Source organism: Squalius cephalus (assembly GCF_949319135.1).
Source record: "Squalius cephalus genome assembly, chromosome: 16".
In the NCBI taxonomy this organism is placed as follows: Eukaryota; Metazoa; Chordata; class Actinopteri; order Cypriniformes; family Leuciscidae; genus Squalius; species Squalius cephalus.
Genome location: NC_137137.1, coordinates 9,336,685 through 9,361,055, shown reverse-complemented (window position 1 = coordinate 9,361,055; position 24,371 = coordinate 9,336,685). Strand labels below are relative to the sequence as shown.

The following is a 24,371-nucleotide window of genomic DNA, read 5'->3' as shown; positions in this document are numbered from 1 at the left end:
GAGTCAAATAATTATGACAATTAATGATGCCACAATAATGATTTATAAAATGTCCCAATAGTTCCTTCACAGTAAAAATGATATAGAGTCAGCATGAATATTTTATCTTTCTACATTCATTGTTTAATTAATAAACACACAAAAATAAACTGTTTATTGATCATCCCACAAAAGTAAAGTAAAAACAATTATGTTTATCAAAATCACAAAACATACTTTTTACACCAAACCATTGGTTCTAATGATATGAGAACTTGTAGTTCAAGTCAAGTTGAAAGGCAAATCAGCAGGTGTCAACCAATGGAAATACTTGACACCCATGAGACTTTTTTTATGTACAGTGGCTTTATAGGCACCGATTGATTGCAGTATGCAACTGTAAACAAAAAGAGCACTTTGACTCTGAAGGAATGTACATAGTGGTTTATTTGGATAATAAAAAACAGGTTGCTGGTTTCCTTGCTTTGTCAGCCTTCATCACTGCTCCAGGCATCTTCAAAAGCAGGATTGACTGCAGCTTGTGTTCCACCCTGTGAAAATATGCATTCACAAACATTTGAACATCACAAAAGTCACCATGAATTCAAAATGGACAATTCTTGTTTTTTTATGGAATATTGCAGTATTTATTATAAATTATTTACCCGTGGACATCTTTTTTTTTGAAAAAAATCAAAAATGTTTTTGATTTTTGACTTTTTTTTCTTAAATCAAAATATCGTCCCCTCCCTCCTGTAGTGACATTTCTTCTCTTCTCTGGTGACGAGTACCGGCGCAAGGGCGGAACAACCTGTTACTCGCATGAGATCACATCAATATCAAACCAAGGATGGACAAAATCAAGTCCTGTCCTACATTTTTTCTTGTTTGAGAAGCCTTTCCACACAGATATTCGTCACAATGGAGAAGAAAAGACAGTTGCAACTTCCATTTCATGCCGAATTTAAGCCTACATGATTCAGTGATGTTTGATTACTGTTTAACTTTAGATGATACAGCCAAGGCACAACAATAAGAGCATGTGGTGCATTATCACTATATTGTGTGTTCACTGATTTGCAAATATTCAAATGCCTTTCAAATATTTGGTTTTCTGTGATATATTTCTGATTTGAAAACCAGTCATTAACCTTCCTCACATCAAGGTTTTAACGAATTAGCAAGAAAGACTTGCGATAGTCTTAGAAGCATCAGTAAGAACGGGCTGAAAAAAATTATAAATATGTTTATGAATATAGCTGTAATGGAATTATAGCCGATAATTTCCAGCTATAAGTGCAAATTAAAAACTTTGTGATTTTTTTTTTGTCAAAATGTTTTTTGTGTGACACATTGGTAAAATGAATCTTTTCCACAGATTTTTTTTATAACACTAAGCCATGCTAATAGCCAAGTATGTATCAGTGATGCGCAATGCAATTCCTTAAACGTGTGCCAGATTTTCTACCAGAAAAACTGGTAGAGCAGGATCATGTTAAACTCAGCACCTGATAAACTACAAGCCATTAAGACGCGCAACTCAAGCTAATGTGTACATCTCATGTAGACCATGACTGACAGCAGCCGCATCTGAATATATGCCACAATGGGCATATGTTTGTCAGGTTATCTGATCTTATCTATTGGCTGGGGAATGTGAGCAAGGTAAGAAAATGTTTACGAGAGCACAAATTTAGATTCACTTTCTGCCCCACCTAGTCCAAACCTGTAGATCTGTAAAGATAAAAACACCTGATCCACGGTACATTGTAGTAGTCGTTAAAGCGCACCATTAATTGAATCAACCTAATCTTTTCTGAAATCTGGACAAGAGTAAAAAATAATAATTTTGTATTAAAAAATACGTCTCAAAATGTACCCGTTTAGAGTTGGTTTCTTCATCCTCAATGTCAGGCTGTCTTAGCACAGGGACCCAGGCCAGGATGTTACAGTCTTTACCTCCACTGTACAGCTCCTAATGATGCACAAATGAGTCTATGAGTCAATTTAAATCTCATTGAATGATTGTGAGAACACTGATTTTACTTCCTTGTTTCAGTTTGTTGTCTGATTAGTAAAGACTCAATTACTAAGCAAATAATCAGGAACAACATTACCTGATAATCTGGGTGGAACTCACAGCAGTCTACATTATTATAATGTCCTCTCAACATAGTGATCAGCTCTCCCGAGTGAAGCCCGTACACCGCTACCGAAGTGCCACACGGCACAAACACAAACTCCGGACTGCAGCCCCTCGATACGGTAAACTTGAGGCCTTTGCGGCTCTCGTTGACGACTTTTCCATAATTCACCTGTTGATGAGAATTAAGGATTTCTGAACAGCTCCATGACAAAGATTTAAAGATATCTGTGAAATTAACAACTAACCGCAACCGTAAAAGACGTCTGTCTACCGCATTAACATGCAAAAACAATGGAAAAGTAGAGCAATGGAATGAAAAACGTGATCTGTGTGAATGGCCCCTAATTACTTCTGCTACATGAACATCGGCTCAAAATATAATTTTTGACATAATTTTTTACTAAACAGATATTAGGAATTAAGTCTAAAGTGTAAAGTCTTCAAACATCCCTAAGAGCTACTCACTAATGTGTTTTCCCCTGTGGCACTATTCCACAGGCGCATTCGATCATCTGTACCGGTAGTGAGGAGATGGAGTCCGTCAGCTGTGAAGCACAATCCATTTGCTCGCCCATTGTGTGCTGTGTTCACTGGAAGAAAAGTATAATTTTATATTAAAGATTGTTACATTTTATATTATATTTAATATTATACAATACCATTAATAATGACTATAGTTTTGTATTATATTATATAAATATTTATATTTACAGTACATTATTTGTATTTTATAATATTTTACTAAATAAATGCATATATACAGTACTATGCAAAAGTCTTAGGCACGTTAGTATTTTCGTTAGTATTGCTGTAGTGTGTCAGTAGGAATTATCAGTTTTCATTTCCAAACATTCCTTTTGCCATTAATTGTAATAATCCAGTGAGATTTTTGTATGCACAAAGAGTCTGACAACAGCTCCACACAGAGATCTGATCTCACCATCGTCGAGTCCATCTGGGATTACATGAAGAAACAGAAAAAACTAAGAAAGACTAAATCCAGAAGAACTGTGGAAACGTCTCCAAGACATTTGAAATGTTAAAAGATAAAAAATTATAGATATAAAAAACTGACTTTAAACCATTTTTTTGTGAAAATTCTAACATGCCTAAGACTTTTGCACAGTACTATATTTATATATTTGATATCTTATAAATCTTATAATATTATATTATATACCGGTAATTATAAGTGTACCACATTATTATGGTAAATTAACAGTTATGTATTTTATATATATAATTTATACAGTTTCTTCTGTGACAGAAGATTAAAAATTGTAAGTATAACGAGGTTGATTACAGACAAGTTTATAAAGTATATAAACAGCTCTTGTCTGATGCAGAAATATGAGCTTTCAGCATCTTTTACACACAGAAATTATTCCTGACATTAATTTCTGCTTGCTGCAATCAGCGCTATGGCAAGTGTCTGGTATCTCTGATGAACTTATCATCTGAACTTACTATAAAATTAAATACATATCACTTTTTATACACTCTTTAAGTACCAATATTATGTCACGCATAAATGCATTTTCTAGAATGCACATGTTTTACAGTTCAAATGTAACTGATTGGAGACTGCAGTTAATTTTCCAGAGTATTGTGTAAATATTAAATCACAATTATCCTCATCATGAAGTGTGATTTCACCTGCTTCAGATGAGGCCTTGGATTTGTCCCCATTGTGCTGGTCCAAAGTAAAAAGACTCCCCGAGGCTCTTCTCACATCCCAGACGCGGACCCTGCTGTCAGTGCTGACAGGGAAATCCATTGCACAAGAGTTACTAGCAATATTGCAAGATGAACACGAATAAATCTCTTATAGATGGTCAGATCAGATTTAGAACTGGCCTTTAAACCAGTAATATTCCTCTGTTCAGCTAATGCAAACATTATTCATCATTCCTATGCACTTTTTAAAGCTGCAGTCCGTAGTTTTTCCTCTTTCTCGCCATCTCTGTTCGAAATCTGCAATTGCAGTTATTCGCGGAATTATCAACTTTACGTGGGTTGTGCCTCGGCAAGGCTCAGCGCGGATGAATCCAATGTTTTGAGGAGAATGGGCGGCTGTCAGTCACCGCGCCGGTGTGGATACTGTCATTCGGAATCACAGATTCTACTTTTTGTAAGTATGACCAACATAAGAATTTTAACCGGAAAATCATCTGAACAAGTAACATCCACTTTTGTTCTGACCAACTAAGGGGAAAAAAGCATTGCAGTAAATCGTGCTTATTAAATCTAACGATCGCTTATCATATCACGTCAAACCGTGCAAATTATACTTTGTTCTCAAATTGTTACTGTTAACAACATCAGCATTGCGTGTCTACATTGAATGCCCTTCCGATATTATCCTTGTTTCCGCATGGGCCCGGTTGCAGTCTCTTTTTTCCTGTAGCCACTCCGAAGTCCGAAGTCTTTTGCATTTTACTGAATCTCCAGTTGTCACTGGTGATTGTCATTTGAACCTTTCTGGATCCACCATCAAAATAATAAGTTTTATTAAATCAAGTGATGTGAGAAATAAATCTCCACCACCAACATCCTCACACGCAATATAGCCTACTAGTCGAGACTCCTTCTTTATGTGTACAGATGTGACGTAATGAAGCAAAGACATGTTCGAATTTCCCATGGAAATCCACCAGTACCACTGGAATTAAAAACATTATTACAAGCTTACCGTTTTGAATCGAGCAAAGGCAAGCAGATAGTGTTGAACACTGGCTGGTTATGTACTTGCTACAATTTTTATTTTGGATGATTTTTAACCCGAAAAAGTTACGGACTGCAGCTTTAAATAGGCAATATTTAGCAATCTCATTTGGGAAATAGGATATGGTAAGAAAAAACAAAATAGATGCCAAAATGCCTGGATTTCTTCCAACAATCTTTTATTTTTCATAGAACTTCATGTGCTAGAGATTCTTGGATCAGATTTTGATCTAGTTTTCTGCAGTTTACTAGTAAAATAGATTTGGCAAAAAATGAACAACTCTTCACTCTATATTCTTAATTGTTTTCCAGGCAGAAAGGACAGTTTCAAAAGAATATAGAACAACTAAAATATATAAAGGCATCAAATGACTGAAGAATTCACAACTGATTATAAAAAACAGCATCAAATAACACTAGATGTGGCTGTTTCTTGTAATGGTACTCCTCAGTCAAAGAAAGGTTGTGCAGGTGTGGAAGTGCTTACCTGGCAGTGGCCAGGATGTGCTCATATCGTGGAGACCATCTCACTGAGAGGATCTCGCCCCTGTGGCCTGCCAGGGAAAACTTGTTTCATGATAAACTGATATATCTCTGAAAGTTAATATACACTACCATTCAAAAGTTTGGGTTCAGTAAGATTTTAATACTTTTATTCAGCAAGGGTGAATTAAATTAATCAAAAGTGACGGTAAAGAAATGTATAATGTCACAAAATGCTGTTCTTTTGAATTTTCTATTCATCAAAGAATCCTGAAAAAAAGTATCATGGTTTCCTCAAAAACATTAAACAGCACAACTGTGTTCAACATTTATAATAAGAAATGTTTCTTGAGCACCAAATCAGCATATTAGATTGAATTTTGAAGCATCATGTGACACAGATACACTTGTTGTATCTGAGATGACCAGAAAAATCTGACAAAATTCCAAGGCAAAATAACTACTGATGTGGTCAGGAGGATTCAATAACCCATGTCTGCTCAAAATAGAATCTTTGGCTTTTAACATCCCCCTGCAGTCATAATTTTATCCCTTAAAACTCATCTTTGATCACCAAAATTACAAAAAATTCTTCATGCCTTAAAATAGCTTGAATGTAACTCTACACCCTTGCCTCACTTAGTATATGCGGTTATATGAATATGCAAATTAGCCCTGCCTCCACTCACTCACACCAGCTCAGAGATCCACACGTTGACCTGATTGGTTACAAGGTAGTTGATGACGTCAGAAACACCAGCGATTTCAAACCGCCATTTTGAGACTGTCTTTGGTTCACTGCAGTTTTTAAGGAGAAAATACTCAGCAATGGTGCTGACTTATGAATTTGCACATGGTTTGTTTTAAAGCATATTCAAAACACCACATAGACATATAAACAACATTAAAAGCTTGATTTTCACCACAGGGGGACTTTAAAGAAGTAAAATATCCCTCCACCAGGGCTGTCTCCGTTCAGAAACAACAGGCATTACTCACCCTGTAGGATGTGGATGCGCGACCCAGACTTCAGATCACAAAGCTGCACTTTAGGGTCTTTGGTACCAACTGCCAACACAGAGTACAATAGAGCTAAGTGAGAAGAATAACAAAACAGCTCAGACACACTGTTGCTGTAGGAGTTTAGAGCCCATGTGTTAGGGGCCAAACACATTAAACACAAATCTTATTTTGTAAGATTTATGAACTAGACTACAAATTCAAAGCTTTTGGAAATATATGGAATGTGATCTTTAAAATGCTTCTGATTATACAGCTGCAGGAAGAAGTATGCGAACAGAATGAAGAGGCCAATAAAAAAAAAACTGTTTACTAATATCATAAAGCATAATCATATATATGTTTTGATGACCTCCAATAACTGGAGTCAGGAGTTATCAAACCTGGAGTCAAGTGAGACTCACATTGAGACAAAATTACAAGTGTTAGTCAGAATTGCCTGACCGTATAAAAACTGAAGAGATCTAACACCCAAGATTAATAATTGTTTACTTGCATAAAGTTGCACAATTCCGTAAAAAACTTGATGTCACACTTGATGTAATTTATCTTGCAATTAGTTACTCTGTAAGATAATTCAGAGAAGACAAAAAAAAAATTATCATGTGATATAAAAGTATGTGTGACGGCAGATCCCAACTTATGATAAATATGAGATTATAGAAAAGATTCTATTGATTAACTGGATGTTTAAACCCAGCATATAAACAATAACATTTTACTGCTAACTGTACTATGGAAGATTATTAAGAAAAAGATTCCCTAAAATCAGCATGTTTTTTTTCTGAAAAGATGGAGGTGGGGATAATTATGAGTTCATTGAAAAAGAAAAAGAATGCGTAACAGAAAAAAGAGACAGAGACAAAGGGGCATTGAGGTGTTCATAACCTGTCGGTCCTGATTAAGAAACGAGTGCCTGGATTCCTCACCTCTCATTTTTAAAGCAGGAAATGTTTAGCTGTTTACCCATTGAGCAATAATGATGATTAAGATCCTTCATATTCTTCCACTTTAACCAAAAGTATATTCTAGAGCAGATATGAGCATCCATATCTCTCTTTTTTTTAAGGCCATCTGCAGATGTACAAGCTTTGATGTACTACTCTAAAGCTCTAGGAACTCTAGATTATTAATTGCTGATTAAAATAAAGATACAATAGAAAGAAATCAAAGAGTAATGAGTGCTAGTTTAAAAGAACAGCCACATGCAGAAGGGTTGGTTTGGTCAGAGAACACACCTGCTACAAGACTGTGCTTCCTGGCTACAGGAGACATGTGATGACAGTAGACATTACCATCGAACTGGAACTCCTCAGCTGGCTGAACAAAACACAATCAATCAATCAATAAATAGAACCTAATGTAAAGATTACGATTTTAAGGAAATGCACAAATATACGCCCATGTTAGATGTGCTTAATGGCACAATATGTACGTTTTTTGGATTAAAATATTCAAAAACCACTAGAACAATGTAATATATTTAGTTGACTTGTGTACTTACATTATCCCAAATGTTTCCAACAATGTTTAAATCTAGAGAAATCAGCTATTTTAACCAGTGTAACAGACCGTGTCATTTCGTCGCCTGTCAATGACATAATTTCTGCGTTACCCTCGACATCAAAGACGCTTTAATATATTATGTGTTTTATTAGACAGGTGAGCAACTGCTTGGATACCTTTATAGACAGAAAACGAATCACTGTTATATAGCTCAACGTGGTTATTCTTACTGTTTGAATCTCTTGTTTTCTTGATTTACCATGAGTAACATGTTTGTACCTAAAAACTAAACCAGACAACACCGCATAAGCAGAAAGACCTTTATTTGTTGCAACAGTAATACCTGAACAGCTTTTTCTCCACCATGTTTTAAAATGAATTTAAGTGATCAAATGTAAAAGTTCAGGAAAGAAGGAGGTGAACGTTAAATGTAACTTTAATTGTAAGATATGCATAAACAACAAAATAAAAGTCCCTGAGTCCCGTCAGATTGCTTTCCATTGGCTGTGGAGGTGAAGATGGAGGTGTCATGATTTCACGCTCATTCATGGCGTAATCAACCTACACCCTTGTTATTGTTTTGACTAAGCAACCTCTCCCTGCTGTGCCTTTAAGGGAGCACTTAGAAAGCATTGAATGTTGCTTGGGCACCATTCTTGTGTGTCAGTTACAATGCAAATACCAGATGCAAGGCCAATAGATAAGGGACATTTGACACCATAGAGCCTGTATTTAAGCAGACTGGTAGTTCCACAATGGCTTGCAGCTTTCAGTTGTTAGACATTTTTGAAAAAAACTAATGAATGCAGACCAGAAGTACATATATAAATACTTAACCCTTGAGTACACAAGAGTAATCCTTGTAAGAAATGTGGTTTTGGTTGAAGGACGTACACGCACCTTCAGAGTTTCTGTGTCCCAAACTTTCATGGTTTTGTCAAATGAGCTGGACACAAACATACCGGTGTCATGCGGGTACCACTGCACCGTTTCAACGCTGAATTTATGCACATGCCGACTGGACCTTCACAGAAAACAGTGAAAGTCACACATAACCTGACAACATATCATATCAATCAGAAAATATCATACTGCCATCTTGTGGTCACTGGATCACTGTGAGGGAGAAGGGAGCCATACTGACCTGCCCACTGTGCAGACTGTTTTGCAAGAGTATTGAATCTTCTTGCTGTTGTTTTCCAAGTCATAGATCACTATTACACCATCAGATCCACCCGATAACATGCTGGAATGCAAAACGGGCCAGTGAATTACTGTATTTACTATATGGGGTCATCACAAGAAAATGGAGTATTAAGAGTATGTCAATGTAATATGCGAATTCTATGATTGCAGTATTCTAGTATTCTTGAACGAGGAGTACACTTACTATCTTCCATCAATAACCTCAATGTCCAGGGTGTTAATTCCATTGCCATGGACACGAGCCACATCTCTGTTGTGGTTCAACTCCAGACTAAGCACCCTGAAGACGCAGAAAGGAAGAGTGAGGTAAGTTGTGCCACTTTTTAGATAAATTTGATTTGACATAACATTCATGTTATGAATTTCAAAAAGTTTGTAACAAATGTAACGCACCCCGTCTATATTTGTAGAACCAATAAAAATCTCCAAGAAGCATCCCTGTAAATATTAATAAAATATATATATTATAACATTACCTTCGTGTGGACTCTGCACGTCTCAGACGAACAGGGTCGTCAAGCCCCGACTGCCTGGCATAAAGAAAACTCAGCATCTTTGTAGAGACATCGAGCTTTTGTTTATTTATCTATTACGTTGTCAAAGTGAATTAAATATATCCGAAATCTGTTTACAGTCTTTAACCCTAGCTTTAGAGCGGTGATTATTAAACATGTAGAATCGCGTTTTAAAACTGAACAAATTCATTCTGTACAACACACTAAATGTAATATGATCTATTTCAGCTTTTAGTTATGCATTTTGTTGGTTAGGGGGCAGCCATGTTGTGACGTGCTACAACCGGCTACAACGCATACTCTGATTGGCCTGAGCGGGCACAAGGACCAATCACATGACAGCATTATTGCTGCGTAGTTGTAACCCGACGGCTCAGTGAAGCGAATGCGTCTGCGTGTGCAATAGGAGAGAATATATATTGACATTTCACATATCTTATAGTGATGAGCCGTATTAGCTCTCTGTTGCGAAGAACATTTGGAGTGGTAAAAGAGCATATCGGCACAGATCATTTAGGAAATAAATATTACTTCATACCCGAGCAGAAGTCATGGACAGGTAGGTCATGCATAAGACCTTTTGACTACCGAGTAACAGCCGATATGAACGCACACCTTTATACTTCTATTTGGTAGAACTTCAGGATAAAATTAAATGGGAAGATTATCATATAATAATTATGATTATTATTAAGAATCATAAATGTATTATCTAAATATTTCAAATTAATCTCTTTAAATAAATTGAAATATAGTAAACTGTAGCCATTCTGTACAACAAAACCCAACCAACCTCTTTTCTTGGCCATTGGTTATAGCAAATTTATCTCGTTCTCTCTTTTTTTGTTATTTGGTGGTTTAAATTAACCAAATACATTGATCTCATCCCAATTCTTCCTTGTCTTTTTTAGGACGGACCATGCGGCCAAGGCGCCTAGTAGAAGCAGCAAATCCAAAAGAGTTTGAGTACCTGGAAGGAAGCATTCCTTCTGAATGGGATGGTAATAGAGAGTCAGTCATGAACCTGACTGTAAACAAATATTATTATTTTTATGATAATGTGAACCTAATATTCAAATTCATATTTATATTCTGTATTAACTGTCTAAATTGAAATTATTAACTGTTTGTTATGAAAATTGGACACAGTAATGAAGATATTTTACATAATTAGATGTTTTAGCATGTTGTACTTCAAGATCTAAATGTGTTACAAATGATCTATTAACTTAGCTCCTTATTTAACAAATCAATATTTATTGTATTTTCTGTTTCTTTTAGCTTGGATCAGAGGCAGGCGGAAGCAGCCACCTACTATAGAGGTATTATTTTTAATAACATAAAGAAAACCACTCAGAATATAAACTAAAATCTAAAAAAAAAAACAGAAATGTTTTACATTTTATTTTTATTATATCATAAAATGATCATTTCTATACCTAGAATGATGTAATAAAGTCATCACTTTTAGTGTTATATTAACACATGTGTCTTGCCCTCTACAGGAGTTGCTAAAGAATGAACACTACAGGGAACAGATCAAAATCAAAGCTGTAGAGGCAGGGGAGAGGGATAAAGCCCTGCAGACCAAAGAGTTCGAGGAAGGTCTGGTGGCCCAGCCTGTTCAGACTCAGGTCAAAGGTCATGCTTCTGCCACACAGTTTGGGCAGACTGAAATCAGTGAGGACCCCATAAGCACTGCCAACACATTTCAGCCAGGGTCCTGGACACCTCCAGGAACCAAAAAATAGGATTTTATAAAACCCTTACTTGCAATCTTCAACTAAATTTTCAGTTTAAATGATTTAGTAGTTGTGCTTGTTTTCATTTGTGACAAATATTCAGTACTGGTTTCCTGGAGCCAACTGAGAAACATTGCATGTAATGATTTAGCATAATTGAAATGGATTGTAAACTGTAATGGATTGCACTCAGGATTGTTTCAAAATCAAATCACCAAATGTAGAACATTTTGTGCATTGTTTAATTGAAATGACATTTCAGAAGTACTTTGAACAGTCTCTGCATATGGAAAACTTTATATCATTACAGAGACTATTGTAAAAATATTAGTGTTGTAGATTTCCTTTTGCACTTTATTTATAAAGTAGGTAAATATAAGTTGCAGCTGCAGTTGATCTCAAATTATTATGTCCTATCAAACTATTATGTTTAAACACCGTATTTTTTAGCATAAGAGTGGGCGTGGCTTCAGTTATTTGAGCTGTTTTAGCTTTAGACTGCAAAAAACAGTCCATTGTGCTGCTTGATGTTGCAAACTGGTATGTGTTATCATATTACTTGTTTTCGATAACATAATTTATTAGCGGAATCATAAACCCACTGGTTTGTAGCTAAAATAGTTTTACAGTTTTCTGCACTTTGTTATTCTTCTAGTTATTTACCTATAGTGGCTGAGTCAAAGACACATTAGGAAATAGGTGTAAAAAAAATAAGGTGTATAAGATTCAAAAATACTGTAATGATCGCACAGACAGTTTGAGACAAACTTCATATTAAGAATTTTCTTTATTATTAAAAAAATCAATTTAAGTGATTTGTGGATTTAACTTCAACCCAGTAAAAAATGGAATGCAGAGTACTGCACACAATAGTGGATAGCACAATAATGCAGTGCATTTTCCACTGTAGTGATAATATCCTGGAAAAGTACTGCAGTCCTGCTATTGAGATCAATCAATCCTCCCTCCCATTTTATGTTCCCAGCTTCCCACTAAGGATTTACTAAGGCCAGTAAACCTTAGTAAACCCTTCTCCTTTAAGGCCAGTCTTGCTCCAGGTCCCATAAGAACTGTCCAGGGTTAAGAGAAGAGCAATATATCAGGGGGATGGACTATTATATTGACCCCTCTCTGTCCCAAGCTCAATCCTTCTTGGCTCTCTTGGCTTTGGCAATGTTCTCTTGTCGTTTTTGTTTCTTCTTCTGCTCACGTTCCTTGGCCTCTATCATCTTAGCGAGTTTCCATGATAACAGGGCGCTGGCGATAAACAGAGGGGTCAAAGCCAGGATAACCGTGGTGAGAAAGCCATAAGGATCTTTGGCTGCCCACTCCACCACATATTCTGCCCAAGCTCTGATATCAATCATCGTCCTCGGACCGTCTTCAGCAGCAGATCCTAGGAAGAGAGAGTTGTGAAATCAAATGACATCAGTAGAAGATGCAGGAAGTATAAACAATTTTAAACCATATTCTAAAGTTTACATTGTAGTTCAGACTGAGTGCCAATATTGCTGCAATTGTCTTTTTATGCTTATATTGACTCATTATATTGTTAGCTATCTAGTTTATCAAGCAAAAGTTTTTAGAGGAAATATCTATGCTTGTTAATTCTGTACAATAAATATATGATTTTATCACTTGATACAATGGTTAAACCAGTTAAGAGTTACAGTTCTCTAACGAAGTTTGATAAGGAACACTGACAGCTATAAGCTAGCAACACAAAGCTTATAGCGACTCTTCAGCACCATCAATATTGAATGAAAATCATACAATAATAACTTTGTGTACATATCAGAATATAGAGCATGTTGAGCAATGTGATAATTTTAAACAAAGACGATCACCCACCAGATAAACCGTTCTATATTTACCGAGCAGTTATTAGTTGGTAACTGTCGCCGGACGCCGGAAACACCTAAAAGCAGCAAAAGCGGAAGTGAAACTTGTTTGCATTGCCGTGTGGGAATTGTAGTCGTTCCCCCTCACGTCCTCTTAAGAACGTATTTGACTGAAAAGGAAACCGTGAACCCAAAAGTAATAACTACGAAACTTTTAAATCTTTACAAAAATAGGTAAATGATAATTTTAATTTTATTTCACCATTATTTACCGTCGATATTTTATCGCTGTTAACTTCTCTGTATTTGTTTTCCATACATGTTGTGTTGTATATTCCTGTAGAGCATGCAATGGTTATTACAAATATATAGTGTTGTGAATTAACTTTTTTTTATCGTTTCTTTTGAGTAAAAAGTTCATCATAATTCAAACCAATATTTTGACAGCCAAATCCGTCATCAAAAAACAACCAATGGCTGTCGCCATATCAATCATGTGACCAAACATACCATCCAATCATGATCGTCGAGACGTTCGCGTCGTAATTTCAAACGTGTGCGAGGATCCTAAACAACCTCGGGTTATTTATAGCCAGCGACAAGTCAGTGAGCGTCTTTGCCTGTCGATATATTCATCTTATTAAATATAGCCTTAGAGCGCCTTCAATAAATCAAAAGTAAACTCGCCCGTATATGTAGGAATAATGAAAACGGCTGCATAGGCTGTGGATACATCGTGTTCTTTTCAATGAGTTCTCACATCGTCACCCCAGGTCCATACAGGGCCACTAAACTGGTGAGTCTCTTCTGCCTTATTTGGGCAAATATGGTGTTGTGATGTTATCAGAATCAGCTTTTATTGCCAAGTACAACTTGTACAAGGAATTTGTCGTGGTGCACAGGTTCATAAAAATAATAAATAAAAATAGACATCTATTGGAACTGTTGGTACTTAGCTCTAAAAGTGCTTTGTTTATTATTGGGTGTTTCTTCATCTTAAAAAACGAGCAGATTTGTTTGGATGCCTTCATTTATTTTTCCTATTTATGTATATTTAATACCAATTGTTTATGCATTCTGAACAAAAAAAAAAGTGACAGTTATAAACTTAGAGATTAATTTTCTTCTGTAAAGCTCAGTTGTTGTTGTTTGTTTGTCTTGTACTGTCTGTTAGACATTTGGTTTTGAATAAACTGATTGCAAGCTCTTCATGTGACATTATTAACTTATCTGTTTATTTCCCAGTGGAATGAAGTGACCAAGCTTTTCCGGGCAGGGATGCCTTTGAAGAAGCACAGGCAGCACTTGAGGGTTTACTCGAGCTGCTTCACCGCATCTGCAGCTGTGGACTGGTTACATGAACTCTTGAAGAACAACAGCAATTTTGGACCTGAGGTCACCCGACAGCAGACAATCCAGCTGCTGAAAAAGTTTTTGAAGAACCATGTTATTGAGGATGTGAAGGGTAGATGGGGCATGGAAGACCTGGAGGACAACAGCCAGCTTTACAGGTATGATAAAGTGGATCTTTTAAAAAAGTTTGACTTTTAAAGAATTTGAATGGAAATTATAGAGGGAAACATAATGTTTTCTGGTTTGAAACGTGTTTCAGGTTTCCATCTACATCTCCACTGAAGCCTATTCCTAACCATGCCCCTGTTTTAAGGAAAAGGAGTATGTCTATAATGGACAGGGATAGTTTCTTCAAATTCAGAGGGTCTAAGAAATTTGACAAAGAAATATTGGTAAGTATTGTTGCTCCAAATGTGTTGTCAATGAGAAATTTCATTTCAGAGATGTGTAATATCCACTTACTATTTCACACAGGAAAATGTGGATCCAGAAACTCAAGAATCTCAAATGGAATCATCCTCAGGTGATACCGAACGCTGCAGGGAGCTCACAGAGGAGGACATTCAAGTGATCTGGAAGAATGTGACACTTACACAGTAAGCCGACCTCCCCCCACACCATGTGTCCCATGTAGTTTGTATGCGTTGAAGTTCGCAGCTTTGCACCAGAAGTACTTCCTGTTTGCAGTCGTTTACAAAGAAGTGAGGTCGCTAACGGTAATGCTTTGATATATTGCTTGGTTTTAAATGATTGCAATGGCATTTACATGGCACATAAATGTATTTAAAATAATTCTTTGGTGCATATCCAGAAATTACATATACACTGCCGTTCTAAAATTTTGGATCAGTAGAAACTCTTTTTTTAAAAAGAGAGAGAGATATAATACTTTTATTCATGCATTAAATTATGGAAGCTTGTTTTTGCCACAGAATAAAAAAAATGTAAATGATAATTGCGACTTGATCTCGCAATTCTGACTTTTCCCCCCACAATTGCAAGAAATAAACACGTAAAGATTTATAAGGTCAGAATTGCGGGATATAAACGTTCAATTGTGAGAAAGTCAAAATTGCGAGATATAAACTAAATTTTTTCTTGCAATTGTGAGTTTGAGATGTACAGAATTGTGAGATATAAACTCGCAATTGCGAGTAAAAAAGTCAAATTATGAGGGGGAAAAAAATTGTGAGTTTTTATTACGCAGTTCTAACAAAAAAAGTCAGAATTGCGAGATGTAATCTTGCAATTGCTAGAAAAAAGTCAGAATTGTGAGAGAAAAAGTCACAATTACCTTTTTTATTTTTGTCAGTGGCAGAATCAAGCTTACATATTAAATTGATCAACAATGACAGTGTAACATTTCTGTATCAAAGAAATGTTGCTCTGTTGAATTTTTATATTCATCAAAGAATTCTGAATAAAATGCATCACGGTTTCCACAAAACTATTAAGCAGAACGACTGTTTTCAGTATAGATAATATTAAAAAGAAATATTATTGTTTTTACTGTATTTTCTATCAAATAAGTGCAGCCTTGTTGAGCATTTCTTTTAAACATTAAAAATGGTAGCACCACGGACACAGTACTTTTTTGTAAGTGCACTGTTGTTTTTGAAGTGATTTATATAAGATTTATCTTCTAAAATGATTAACAATAGTGTAAAATTGTGAAGGCTGAAGCTATATTGTCTTTTTTGCAGTATTTTTCCCCTTAGAAAATTCTGTTGCATATGTCTAACTGTTTTATTTGAGGGTGTATGACACAGATGACCCCAAATCATAATCAATATGATGTTCTACATGAATTTGATCATCTTTTGAATGCTCAGTTTGCAGAAGTTGGTGGGATCAGGGTCTCTTGAAGATGTTTTGGATCCAGCGCAAGTCAATCCTCAGTTCATTATGGATAATATGACCAAAGTCAATAAACATGGAGTCGTTTCATTGGAAGATAAGACAGGTGGGCTTGATGTGTCATTTCAGTCTAAAAAATGGTGGCAAACATCAGATTTTCACATTCTGATTATTTTCTCTTATTTTGTCCCCCCCTCCGTAGAAGATTTACCGCACTGGGTTTTGTCTGCCATGAAATGTCTTGCAAACTGTAAGTTCTGTTACATGTAAAATGAAATGAGACAATTGAAATAAGTATTTAAAAATATTAGATCATATTCATAGTCTTTTGTCATGGCATTTATAAGAACAAATGTAATATAAAAAAAAAATATATATATATATATATATATATATATATATATATATATATATATATATATATATATATATATATATACATAGCTATTTTAATGGTTTAATTGATTTTATAATAATGCTTTATTTTCCATCCATTTTTCCATCTTTATTTTTCCATTCCATCAAGGGCCAAAGTATGACTCAAACCAGTCATCTTACCCAGGATTTGAGCGGGATGTGTTTAAAACAGTCTCTGACTACTTCTATGGTCTTTCTCAGCCACTGCTTACTTTTCAGTACTATGAACTCTTTGTCAACATCCTAGGTATGTATGAAGCACACGTTTGGTTGTTTTCCCCCCAAAAGAAGACACATATGTTTTGTCTTCGAGTCTCATTAGTCATTACAACAGAAAATATGTTTGCTTTGATTATTAAATTACATGTACGCTACTTTTCAAAAATTTAGGGTCAGTTAGATAATTTTTTTGAAAGATAATTATTTTATTCATGCATTAAATTGATCAAAAGCAACAGTGTAAAATTTCAAATAAATGCTTCTTTTTTTTTTTCTTTTTTTTTCTTTTTTTTTCTATTCCTCAAAAAAATCTGAATTAAATGCATCATGGTTTCCACAAAACTATTAACTGTTTTTTACATTGATAATTTAATAAATGTTTCTTGAGGACCAAATCGGCATATTAGAAAGATGTGACTGAAGACTGGAGTAATGATGCAGAAAATTCAGCTTTGCCATCACAGTAATAAATGACATTTTAAAATACAGTATATTGGAAAAGAAAGCAGTTATTTTTAATTGTAATAATATTTCATAATTCTGTATTTTTGATTAAATAAATGCAGCCCTGGTGAGCATAAGAGACTTCTTTCAAACATGAAAAAAAATCTTACCAACCCTAAACTTTTAAACGGTAGTTTACAGTTTACTTAAGTATGGGTCAATATGTCATTTGAGAATCAGGCTGGGGTTGTTTTAATACTCACACTTCATCTTTTCTGGGAAATGCCTCCTAAAGGATTACTTAAACCTTTTGGCTGTGGGTCTTATTTTATAAAATATTGATGAAACAAATTGTAGAGTCACACAAAGCCATTTCTGCTGACTGCACTGCTTTTGTGGTGTCAGATGATGTTGAAAACTAACCCTGTCTGCTCTGTTTTAAATGTCTCACCTCGTTCTTAAAAGTCTTTGCCTGCCTGTTTGTTGTTTATGTTCTGTTGTCTGGTCCTTTGCTAGTTATGTGTGGCTACATCACGACACCTAAAACTCAAAGTGGAAAGCGTAAAAGCCAGGAGGAACCCAACTGTCCACATCCAGCCAAAACCGCTGTGAATGCAGCCAACCTGTTTAAATCGACTGAATGCCTCCTGCTGAGCTTAATAAGAAAGGAGGCCTTTGATGAAGCAGATTCGCCCATGAAGGAAGTTTTCAGTTCAAAAGCAGAGACTAAGTTAGAAACCCATAGAGCGCAGCAGCCCGTTTTTAGGGGTAGAAGGGCCAGCGATGGAGACGGGCTGGACGGTAGCTATCTAGAAATTCCTCAGGCTCAGAAAGCAGAAGTCCCATATGGCAGGCTTCGGTCCAGAAGTTGCTCTCTGGAGGGAATCATTGATAAATGTTCAAAGAACAGACTTTTCAGATCATCTGAAAGCCTACAGTCCTGCAGCAGCGACAAATCATCCTCTCAAACTGATTCTCCAGTAGACCCAAACCTCAAATTTGAGCTTCAAGATTCTTCAGTCTCCAAAAACCCTTGTGTTCAAACTTTCAGCAACGACACAAGCTCCCAACTCCCTTCACAATCACATCTTCGTCGAACCAACCAGAGGCCCGCCAGGGCCCGGCCCAGAAGCATCGGTAACTTGCTTGACATAGAGGAGAATAGAGAAATGTCTGCTAGCAGCTTTAGCATCCACGCTCCAGTGGCTGAAATTACCATGAGACCAGATTTCACATCCAGCATTGGCCTTAGAGGTCCTGGTTTGCACAGTTTGCATGGAAGTTGCATGGATGTTAGGGCAGGTCCGAGCATTAGCAGGCGCTGTCAGAGCTCTCTGGACCTGAGCAAACCTGCTCCCGCTCGGCCCCCTTCGGCCCTGTTAAAACGCCACCCTGAGCAAAGTAAGAGCATGTGCAAAGCACTCATGAGCTTCTCTGTTTGTGATTGAGCATGTGTTTGTTGTGCCTGCCAGACTAACTAATTCTTAAAGGGACAGTTCACCCCAAAATGTAAATTCTGTTGTGATTACTCGCCCACATGTCATTCCATACAAGTATGACTTTCTTTTTGGAGTGGAATTCAAAGGAGATACTTGAGAGGAGAACAAAGCTACTCTTTTTATTTTATTTTTAAGTATCTCCTCCTTGTTTTTATTTTGGGGTGAACTATCACTTTAATGCTAACTAATTCAATAGCACACTTTGGCTACTAAAGCATACTTTTGTTACAGTATAATTATTTTATTTTTTGTGCTAATTTTTGGATAAAAAGTCACGTTAGACAGGTGTAATGTATATTTTATGTATAAACTTAAAACATATGGGTAACAGCTCCTAGCCTCCTACAGATCCTACCTCCATGTAAGTAGATAATTTAATTGATAACATTTAATTTCAATTTGTGTTAAGTACTTACTGCTTTAAAATAGCAAAATGTAAACATTTTATGAGTTTTAATGACCCATTTAATGGAATCAGTGGGATGTTTTAGTTAACATGTTTAACTGAAATATAAAATATATTATGTTTTAAAATAATGGGTCCCACTTTATATTAAGTGGCGTTAAGTACTATGTACTTACATAAAAAAATGAGTAAAATGTACTTATTGTGTTCATGTTGTATTGTAAAACACTTGCTGCTATTGAGGTGTGATATGGGTAGATAGGGATAGGGACAGGTGTGGTGGATTGGGTAGGTTTAAGGGTGGGTTAAGGTGTAAGGGAAGGGTCAACTGTGTAATTACAAATGTAATTGCATAAATTAATTACAGCTGTAATTACATGCAGGAATTTTTAAAATGTAAGTACAATGTAAAAACATGTAGTTACACAATAAGTCCATTATATCAAATTATTAATTTCAATGTAAGTACATAGTACTTAAAGCCACTTAATATAAAGTGGGACCAAATAATGCATTCATATATATGTGTGTGTGTGTGTGTGTGTGTATGTGTATATATATATATATATATATATATATATATATATATATATATATATGTATATGTATATGTATATGTATATGTGTGTGTGTGTGTGTGTGTGTGTGTGTGTGTGTGTGTGTGTATATATATGTATGTGTGTATGTATATAATACACACACATCACTACTCACCGTAATAGAATTCCTTAGAAATTCCAAGTAAATGCAATTTATGTGTTTGATTTGATTACATGATGTTTAAGCTGATGTGCATGATGTTCATTTTATTTGTATTTAAGTTATAGGCTGGTAAGTTCTGTGGTTTATTTCGGTTACATATGGGTCACGTCACGTTCCAGGTTTATTGCAGCCTTCATTGGAGCGGGTGGCCATCGAGACCCTGCAGCTCTGCACGTTACTCCTGCCGCCTGCCAGTCGCCGCAAACTACAGCTACTTTTGCGAATGATCTCGCGCATGAGCCAGAACGTGGACATGCCGCGGCTGCATGACATCATTGGGACACGGACTCTGGTCAGGAAGAGTCCAAAAAACCTTTTTATCATCATAATCTCATTCACATTAAAGCAAATACGTGGTTTTATTGTTCTTTTGTGCTCATTCATATGTCGTTTATGTGTGTGCAGTTGGTGCAGACGTTCTCTAGGTGTGTCTTAAGTTGTGAGGAGGTGGGTGACCTGGACGAGCTCTTGGCTACAAGGCTGTTATCGTTTCTCATGGATCACCATCAGGAAGTCCTGCAGGTGCCTGCGTACCTGCGCAATGCTGTGGAAGATCACATCAACTATCTCAAATCACTGGTGAGTCCTGACAAAAATGAAACATCACTGAACTTACTTAAGCTGGACTGTGACACTATTTTCTTCTGGAAACAAACTTTGTTGCATTATTTTCCTGTTATCTCTGTAAAGCTGTTTTGAAACAATCTGTACTGTAAAAAGCGCTATATAAATAAATGTGACTGACAAACCACATGGAAATTTCTCACGGTTTATGATGATGTCACAGTCTGTGATGGCAAAGCTGATTTTTCAGCATCTTTACTCCAGTCTTCAGTGTCACATGATCCTTCAGAAATCATTCTAATATGCTGATTTGCTGCTCAAGAAACACTTCTTTTTATTATTAGTGTTAAAAACAGTTGTGCTTCTTAAAGGGATAGTTCGGCCAAAAATGATATTAAACCCATGATTTACTCACCCTCAAGCCGTTCGAGATGCATATGTCAGTCTTTTTTCAGACGAACACATTTTCAGTTATTTTAGAAAATGTCTTAGATCTTTCAGTGGTTATAATGTCAAGTTATGGGGTCCACTCCTTCAAGTCCCAAAATGTGCATGCATCCTTCACAAAAGTAATCCATCCGGCTCCAGGGGGATAAACGAAGGCCTTCTGAGGGTAATCCGTGCGGTTTTGTCATAAAAATATACATATTTAAAACTTTATAAACGAAAATATCTTGCTTCCGGCAACGGTCGACGCGCGTTCACGGGAGATGGATGCCGACGTAGCGCTTGATTTAGCTATACTTCGTTCTACGTCACGACGCTTCCTACGCTACGTCCTACGTCATACGCCGGCATCCATCTCCCGTGAACGCGCGTCGACCGTTGCCGGAAGCAAGATATTTTAATTTATAAAGTTTTAAATATGTATATTTTTACGACAAAACCGCACAGATTACCCTCAGAAGGCCTTCGTTTATCCCCCTGGAGCCGGATGGATTACTTTTGTGAAGGATGCATGCACATTTTTGGGACTTGAAGGAGTGGACCCCATAACTTGACATTATAACCACTGAAAGATCTAAGACATTTTCTAAAATAACTGAAAATGTGTTCGTCTGAAAAATGATTGACATATGCATCTCGAACGGCTTGAGGGTGAGTAAATCATGGGTTTAATATCATTTTTGGCCGAACTATCCCTTTAATGATGATAAAATTTTGATAAAATCAAAGAATTTTTGTTTGTATTGTAATGACTTACAATAGATGTCTTTAGGGCCATTGTATTGGAGGAATTAAACACAGAATGTTAAATTGTATTTAAACCAGATTATTCATGGTAAGAGATGCCTCTGTTTATTCATTAATTTTGTTAATTTGTGGTTATTCCCCTCACATTCATTTGCATGCGCTCCTGATCTCAGACCACATGCGTAGGCCCTGGTGTTGCCATGCCGACATACTCATTCTGCAGGCAGATCAGCACTCAGGAGTTTGAAGAGCAGAAACTGTCTGTGTCCCAAGCTGCTCTTGCTGACCTCCTGGAAAATATTATAAAGGACAAGACCATGTCTGTCAAAGAGAAGAAAAAGAAGCTAAAACTGGTATTTATTTACTGAACTTCTCATATGTCTTAAAAATCCTGTTTCCGCAAAAGGGGTACAAACAAGGAGTAAAACTCTTAAAAGGTTTAATTTTTGTTATTTTATAGAAGTAAATATTAAACACAAATTTAGTGCAGTAAGCAATTTCTGAGAAACATGGTTGATATTTGAAATCAACCCAAACAAACACACCCCTCCCTTCATTGCTCCGCTCCCAAAATATACAAACATGCAATGCAAGATTATGCAAAATAATGCTAGAAAAGGCTATGTCCGAAATCGCATACTCTCTTGAGAAGGTACTTATTTTGAATAAGTAATTACTTCACGACTGCTAAAAAAAGTATGTTCTATATTGTATGACTATGTGTAGTATGACTGTAATCCGGACGTACTACATTTGCCATGTTGTCATTATCATGTAACCTACCAGCGTCACTTCACTGCCATTCATAAATCCTCTCCCATGGCCTCATGGGATAGTAAAGTGAGCATCGTATGCGCACTTCAGGATCTCAACGAAAGAAGTAGGTAATCCGGGTACTTTTTTCCTACTCTTTTATGAGTACTGTGAATTCGGACATACTTTTTCTTTTGTCACATACTGTTTCTTTTGTCACATACTGTTTTCGCCCGCCTACTATATAGTAGGGAAGTATGTGTTTTCAGACGCAGCCAATAACACTCAAAACTGTCCTGTTACTATAGCTAACATTACAACAACAGTATATCTGGGTTCTGTGAAGCAGCAAAACCAATGTTACTCGCATATGGAACAGTAACCTCGGCACAACCTCATATCCCTTCTTTTTCTAGTGATATTCCTCTGACATTTACTTTTTTGTGTCTCTCAGCCATCCCTCTTTCTAGCCTTTCTTCAAATCGTCCTCTTGCTCACTCTCTCTTCCCCCATTACGAGAGGACACGCCCCCTACTGCTGATTGGCTACAAGTGTTGTGGTGCTCGGTTTCTCAGAAATTGCTTTCTGCACCTTTGTGTGTTAATCATAGTCACTGTATGTTAATTTTATTACGGCCTAAAAGCAAATAAACTTTTTGTTGTTGTTCTCAGTTTCAGAAGGAATATCCTGACATCTACTTGAGGCGTTTTCCCACAACAGAGAGTGAAGCTCAGCTTTTTGCAGATAAACCAAAGATAAAACCGCCAATGCTGTTAAGCATCAGGAAACCAAAAACCTTCAGTATTCGAAACTGAATACCTCTTAAAGACCTCATGAATGAATGATATTTTGGGAGACTGAGTTTAAAGACCTTTAGCTGATCTTTTGCCGTAACATTGGATCGCATCAGTATAATCTGAACTGTAACTTCAATTGAAGTGTTGTGGTATTTCTCTCCCGTGAAGTGACTTGTAATGGTCTTTTCCCCCTAGTTTTAATACAGATGTCAGTTTTAATGTTATTTATTTAAGGTGTGTGATTTGTTGTAAGTTATTGGGAGCTTTCAGTCATTCGTATTGTAGTAGTAAGTACAAAACTCAGAGAACCCACAGCAAATAAACAGCTTGACATACTGTTTACATGGAGTCTCCTTTAAACAAAAATGAAGATTTTCTTTTTTTTTTAATTAGTCTTGTAACATTGTTTATGTTTCAGTTTTAGTCTCTTGTTTTTCTATTATCACCTTTTGTGTGTCTTCAGGTGTTTTCAATATTCAGGTTGCACGGAAAATGTTTACTCAGACTTCTAAAGACTAACAACAGTTTTCTGTGTGATTCGAGAGTTCCTGCTATTAAGCTAGTATGGGCTAATTTGCACTGTTTTTCATCTCAAAATTGGCTAACGTGTTATTTCTTTTATTTTCTTTCTAGTCTGTAATGTACTCATATTTGCTTATTTTTGTCTTGTATTGGTATGAATGGATCATACACTCAAGTTACTGTACTCAGTTGCTTGTGTATTAAGAATGAAAGCCTAAATTTGGATAGAGATTGATTTGTCTGTGTCATCATATAGGCCTAGTTTTACTGTATTGAGTTAATGGGCATAAGTGAGCCAAATCGATTGCGTTTTATGTTATTACTTTATTCTATCACCCTAAATACTTTTGTAATACTGTTCCTGATCTATGCAATAAATCTTTAAACGAAGCATTCTTTTCTTTGTGTGATATTTGATGTTT

The 24,371-nt window shown here is 36.2% G+C and overlaps 4 protein-coding genes across 8 annotated transcripts; 2 read left to right on the top strand and 2 right to left on the bottom strand.

The window, feature by feature from the left end:
• Positions 1 to 22: 22 nt before the first annotated feature.
• Positions 23 to 9,870, bottom strand: ercc8 (excision repair cross-complementation group 8). 3 transcript variants are annotated; one of them, XM_079897341.1, is made up of 12 exons: positions 9,541 to 9,870; positions 9,249 to 9,344; positions 9,003 to 9,104; positions 8,759 to 8,882; positions 7,591 to 7,672; positions 6,332 to 6,424; positions 5,337 to 5,403; positions 3,782 to 3,885; positions 2,591 to 2,715; positions 2,097 to 2,294; positions 1,859 to 1,954; positions 23 to 530 (listed from the first exon to the last, which is right to left on the bottom strand). In XM_079897341.1, the coding sequence occupies exons 1-12, from the start codon at positions 9,615 to 9,617 to the stop codon at positions 468 to 470; spliced, it is 1,227 nt and encodes a 408-aa protein (XP_079753467.1). In that variant the 5' UTR covers positions 9,618 to 9,870; the 3' UTR covers positions 23 to 467. The 3 variants fall into 3 exon arrangements, with proteins under 3 accessions (XP_079753467.1, XP_079753468.1, XP_079753469.1); XM_079897342.1 differs by having other exon boundaries at positions 6,332 to 6,400; XM_079897343.1 differs by lacking the exon at positions 23 to 530 and having other exon boundaries at positions 1,898 to 1,954; positions 2,644 to 2,715.
• Positions 9,871 to 9,908: 38 nt separating this feature from the next.
• ndufaf2 (NADH:ubiquinone oxidoreductase complex assembly factor 2) lies at positions 9,909 to 11,703 on the top strand. Its single transcript, XM_079897358.1, has 4 exons — positions 9,909 to 10,138; positions 10,491 to 10,580; positions 10,861 to 10,901; positions 11,085 to 11,703. The coding sequence occupies exons 1-4, from the start codon at positions 10,024 to 10,026 to the stop codon at positions 11,328 to 11,330; spliced, it is 492 nt and encodes a 163-aa protein (XP_079753484.1). The 5' UTR covers positions 9,909 to 10,023; the 3' UTR covers positions 11,331 to 11,703.
• Positions 11,704 to 12,280: 577 nt separating this feature from the next.
• On the bottom strand, positions 12,281 to 13,278 carry smim15 (small integral membrane protein 15). Of its 2 annotated transcripts, none has more exons than XM_079897361.1 (2): positions 13,196 to 13,278; positions 12,281 to 12,717 (listed from the first exon to the last, which is right to left on the bottom strand). In XM_079897361.1, exon 2 carries the CDS (start codon positions 12,686 to 12,688, stop codon positions 12,464 to 12,466), a length of 225 nt encoding a protein of 74 aa, XP_079753487.1. In that variant the 5' UTR covers positions 12,689 to 12,717; positions 13,196 to 13,278; the 3' UTR covers positions 12,281 to 12,463. The 2 variants fall into 2 exon arrangements, with proteins under 2 accessions (XP_079753487.1, XP_079753486.1); XM_079897360.1 differs by having other exon boundaries at positions 13,173 to 13,267.
• A 422-nt stretch (positions 13,279 to 13,700) lies between these two features.
• Positions 13,701 to 24,335, top strand: depdc1a (DEP domain containing 1a). Of its 2 annotated transcripts, XM_079897294.1 has the most exons (12): positions 13,701 to 13,958; positions 14,408 to 14,673; positions 14,775 to 14,907; positions 14,990 to 15,111; positions 16,348 to 16,478; positions 16,575 to 16,622; positions 16,899 to 17,036; positions 17,969 to 18,853; positions 20,239 to 20,411; positions 20,525 to 20,698; positions 22,051 to 22,230; positions 23,302 to 24,335. In XM_079897294.1, exons 1-12 carry the CDS (start codon positions 13,911 to 13,913, stop codon positions 23,443 to 23,445), a joined length of 2,442 nt encoding a protein of 813 aa, XP_079753420.1. In that variant the 5' UTR covers positions 13,701 to 13,910; the 3' UTR covers positions 23,446 to 24,335. The 2 variants fall into 2 exon arrangements, with proteins under 2 accessions (XP_079753420.1, XP_079753421.1); XM_079897295.1 differs by lacking the exon at positions 17,969 to 18,853.
• The last annotated feature ends 36 nt before the right edge of the window (positions 24,336 to 24,371 follow it).

Coding starts and splice junctions, on each gene's coding strand:
- ercc8 (XM_079897341.1), bottom strand. CDS start 9,617: ATGCTGAGTTTTCTTTATGCCAGGCAGTCGGGGCTTGACGACCCTGTT. Junction 8,883..9,002: donor ACAGTCTGCACAGTGGGCAG/GTCAGTATGGCT, acceptor TTTTCTGTGAAG/GTCCAGTCGGCATGTGCATA. Junction 6,425..7,590: donor GAAGCACAGTCTTGTAGCAG/GTGTGTTCTCTG, acceptor CTTCTCACTTAG/CTCTATTGTACTCTGTGTTG.
- ndufaf2 (XM_079897358.1), top strand. CDS start 10,024: ATGAGCCGTATTAGCTCTCTGTTGCGAAGAACATTTGGAGTGGTAAAA. Junction 10,139..10,490: donor CGAGCAGAAGTCATGGACAG/GTAGGTCATGCA, acceptor TGTCTTTTTTAG/GACGGACCATGCGGCCAAGG. Junction 10,581..10,860: donor CATTCCTTCTGAATGGGATG/GTAATAGAGAGT, acceptor TGTTTCTTTTAG/CTTGGATCAGAGGCAGGCGG.
- smim15 (XM_079897361.1), bottom strand. CDS start 12,688: ATGATTGATATCAGAGCTTGGGCAGAATATGTGGTGGAGTGGGCAGCC.
- depdc1a (XM_079897294.1), top strand. CDS start 13,911: ATGAGTTCTCACATCGTCACCCCAGGTCCATACAGGGCCACTAAACTG. Junction 14,908..14,989: donor AATTTGACAAAGAAATATTG/GTAAGTATTGTT, acceptor TATTTCACACAG/GAAAATGTGGATCCAGAAAC. Junction 18,854..20,238: donor AAAACGCCACCCTGAGCAAA/GTAAGAGCATGT, acceptor GTCACGTTCCAG/GTTTATTGCAGCCTTCATTG.